The 3,826-nt window shown below is 43.1% G+C and overlaps 1 protein-coding gene across 1 annotated transcript; it reads right to left on the bottom strand.

The window, feature by feature from the left end:
• Positions 1-2,167: 2,167 nt before the first annotated feature.
• On the bottom strand, positions 2,168-2,995 carry LOC116006344. Its single transcript, XM_031246713.1, has one exon. It carries the CDS (start codon positions 2,993-2,995, stop codon positions 2,168-2,170), a length of 828 nt encoding a protein of 275 aa, XP_031102573.1.
• Positions 2,996-3,826: the final 831 nt, after the last annotated feature.

Here is a 3,826-nt window from a genome sequence, read left to right as displayed (position 1 = left end):
ACTCTAGGCATTGCAACTGATCACACTTCCTTCCTGCTCAACCAATCATTCCACCAACCAACTTGTACAACCTAACCTGCTTCAAAAATCATCTAAGAATCACAAGTGAGTTCCCCTCTCAGGCCAATAACCGGGCACCCGAAATTAGGTAGATTAGAACCCTGTATGCACATGTACTCAGTTGAGATTATGCAAGACTTGGCTTAAGATGAACTCCCATAGACATGCCCTTCCTACTCACATAGATCACTCTAAAACTGCATGCTAAGATCAAATAGGTCTTTATTTGGCTTGTAATGGGGCTAAGGGTGAGTGGCTAAACAAAGAAGGGGTGTGGAAAAATGAACAAAAGAGGGAGAATTTCACACATATTCACAATTAAACCTAGAGGAGACATGGAAAATATGAATCAAGTGAGCAAAATATATTTGGAAACACAAGAGTATTCTAAACTAGTGGGGGTGAAGACAATTATTCTAGCAACCTGACTTGAACTTTTATTCATCCTTCTTTTTCTTCCTTTCTCAAACCTTTCATTCACTTTCAACCTTCTTTTTCAAACTTTTCCTTAACAGCAATTTTTCTCTTTTTGTTTTTCTTTTCAATTTTCTTCTTTTTTTTTTCTTTTCCTTCTTTCAACCAACCGACACTTTCTTTCCTTCAATTCAAACCAACCAAACAATTCCTTCAACACACCCCCACACTAGAACAAAAATACAGAAATAACTCTAACAAAAGTAAGCTCAAAAAGGGAAATCTCCTCTAAATTAAAGAACAAATGCTACATTCTCTCTAAGGGTGAATGGAAAATTTATGGCTTAAGGCTAAGGGTTAAATGATAGGACTAAACAAGAAAAACAATACGAAGAACGGGGTTAAGTGCTTTTGCACTTATTAAACAAAAACAAGGCTCAAAGGGGACAACTAGGGAAAATAAATGTAACACAGGGTAGGTTTAAAGGTTTGGGCTAACAACAATGGCCTAAATCACTTCAAAGCATGCAAATTCTAGACTTCACTATGAGAGCACTAAGACAAGCTATGACAGAACATGTATCACCAGAATCCCACATAAGCCTTCACTAGCAATGCATAACACACAGGGGAAACATTTAGGTTAGATGTTAACCCAATTATTGGCAAGAGACTAAATTAAACACAAGCTCAACCTTGAACCATCCCTGACAACCTAGGCTGCACAACTACAACCAAACAAACCACAAACCAGAAGAAAGGACAGTGGTCACAACCACAACACAAGGAAAGCATACTACCCTAAGCTGCACATTGGATCCTTCAAGAAAAGTTCATAAAAAATTTCAATTTTTCACCAGTTTATCAGAAATAGCACCCCCCACACTTAGTCTGTACATCGTCCTTGATGGACAACCAAAACCCCAAGAACTAAAGCAAAAGGGAAAAAAACGAACTAGAAAGCAAAATGGTTTTTTTTTTGAAGGTTTGGTGTCACGGCCTGTGTCACGGCCGGGACGTGGCCCATGACCCAGAGGCCTCTAAATTGCTGTTCAGCACTGGAATTTGAGGAAAATGTCACGGGTAGGGTCACGGCCGGGAGGGTGGACGTGACCCAGAGCCTTGGATCGCCCTATAGATATTAGAAATTGTTGGAACTCCTCACGGGCAGGGTCACGGCCGGGATGTGGCCCGTGACCTAGAGCCCTCGTTTGCTCTGTACGTACTGGAATTGTTGGACGGTGTCACGGCCTGGGTCATGGTCGGGATGTGGCCCATGACCCAGAGCCTTCTGTTGCTCTGTTTTGGTGGAAATCGACGCCAAGGCGACACGACCGTGAGCCTGGCCGTGATCCCGAGCCCTCCTTTTGCAGATCTGTTCGTTTCGCGCCCAAGCTCGGTTTCACTTGCAAGTTAGTCCAAAACTTTCCCCAAAACACTTTTAAGCCTTTTCAAAGCATAACCACTTCAAATCTAACTATTCCCCACTCTCTCAAAAGTAAATAGTGCAAATCTCACACCAAAAATAACCCAAGTGACACCCCGTAAGCAAGGAAAAACTCCTAACTCTACTTCGAACTAAAGTAAAAAGAAAAATGCAGGAAAATAAAGTGCAAAAAGTAAAGGATAACATGGGGTGCCTCCCATGAAGCGTTAAGTTTACTGGCGTCAGCTCGACTCAACCTCATGTATATCAGGTGGGATTTGAGACCAAACGATTCGGTGGCCTTTTAAACTTAGATAGCTCCCTCATCCATCTTTTGTAGAAACCATCAGGACCAAAGAACTTTTTTCTTTGTTTCAGCACACTTGACTTTTCAGGAGGTTCAGGATCAATAGGGAAAAAATGCAAGTCCCCTAACTCAATCTTTCTGCTTTCGTCAATGCACTCTCCCAGCCCATCTATCAGGTAACATTCATCAACATACGAGGGCTGGTGTTTCGCCATTTTGAATATGTCGAACTCGATCTTGTTCTCAGCCATTTCCATCACGATTTTTCCTCTCCTCACATCAATAAGAGCACCTGCAATAGCTAGAAAAGGCATACCAAGTATAATAGGAACCTTGGCATCCTCCTCTATATCCAGCACAACGAAATCCCCTAGTATAAAATACTGATCAATCATGACCAGGACATCCTCCAGAATCCCCACTGGTCGCTTAATGGAACGATCCGCCATCTGTAAAGTCATGGAGGTAAGCTTTGGTGTGCCCAAGTTGAGCCTCTTACATAGAGAATATGGCATGAGGCTAACACTGGCACCCAAATCACACAGGGCACCACCGACAACAAAACCACCAATGATGCAAGGAATATCAAAACTCCCCGGATCTTTCAGTTTAGGAGGTAGTTTATGTTGAAGAACTGCACAGGTCAATGCTCCCTCATTCAGATCCACCACCGCACTCTTCTCTGGCTTTTTCTTATTGCCTAAGATATTCTTCAGAAACTTCTTGTACGATAGAATCTGAGTCACTGCTTCAACAAAAGGCATGGAGATCTCCAGCTTATCTAACATCTTATGGAACATGCGCTCTCTATCGGACTCCTTTGATCTCCACAACCTCTGTGGATATGGTAACAGGTTGCAAGGTACAACCGAGTCACCTACCTTCTTGTTCCTGCTCCCACTTTTCTTGTTCGGGGCATTCTGTTCTTGTACTGGAGCCTTACCCTTGGAACTATCTCTCTAAAATACTGGCTCCACCTCACTCTCAATAGGAACATCCTCAACCTAAATTCCCTCATCCTTCTTACTACCAGTTTTCTCAGGTACTGGATCATTAGATGGAAAAGGAGGATCCTTCAAGGCTAGCCCGCTTCTAGTGGTGACTGCATTCACTTGGTGCCTTAGATTCTCTGTACTCGTAGGAAGTCTGCCACTAGAAGATGAGATTTGGTTAGGATTCTGATTACCACCTCCCTGCTGTTGAGCCTTGAGACTCTCTATCAGTGCCTGTTGAGAGCCTATGGTAGCTTGTTGAGACTCCACGGTTGCCTGTAACTTGCTCATCTGAGCCATCAGAGCCATCATGGTGCTCATGAGAGCCTGCATATCAACATCCTGAGATGGTCTAGAGAAACCTTGACCTTGATTGTTCCCAAAATTCTGATTTCCTTGCTGGGGCTGCCCTTGATTCTGATTCTGATTAGTCCTCCACTGAGAGTCTTGATTTCCACCCATATTCCCTTGATTACCTTGAAAGCCTGGTGGTGGGTTTCTCACTTGATTGCCTTGATTGTTCCAAGAGGGAACAAACTGATTTCTTCCTTGCTGCTGAAAGTTCTCATAACCTTGCCACTGGCCCTGTGGTCTAGAGTAACCAATGAGATCAACTTGTTCCACATT

This window comes from Ipomoea triloba, chromosome 1 (assembly GCF_003576645.1).
Source record: "Ipomoea triloba cultivar NCNSP0323 chromosome 1, ASM357664v1".
Taxonomy (NCBI): Eukaryota; Viridiplantae; Streptophyta; class Magnoliopsida; order Solanales; family Convolvulaceae; genus Ipomoea; species Ipomoea triloba.
This window is presented reverse-complemented; position numbering and strand designations above follow the sequence as displayed.

Coding starts and splice junctions, on each gene's coding strand:
- LOC116006344 (XM_031246713.1), bottom strand. CDS start 2,995: ATGTTAGATAAGCTGGAGATCTCCATGCCTTTTGTTGAAGCAGTGACT.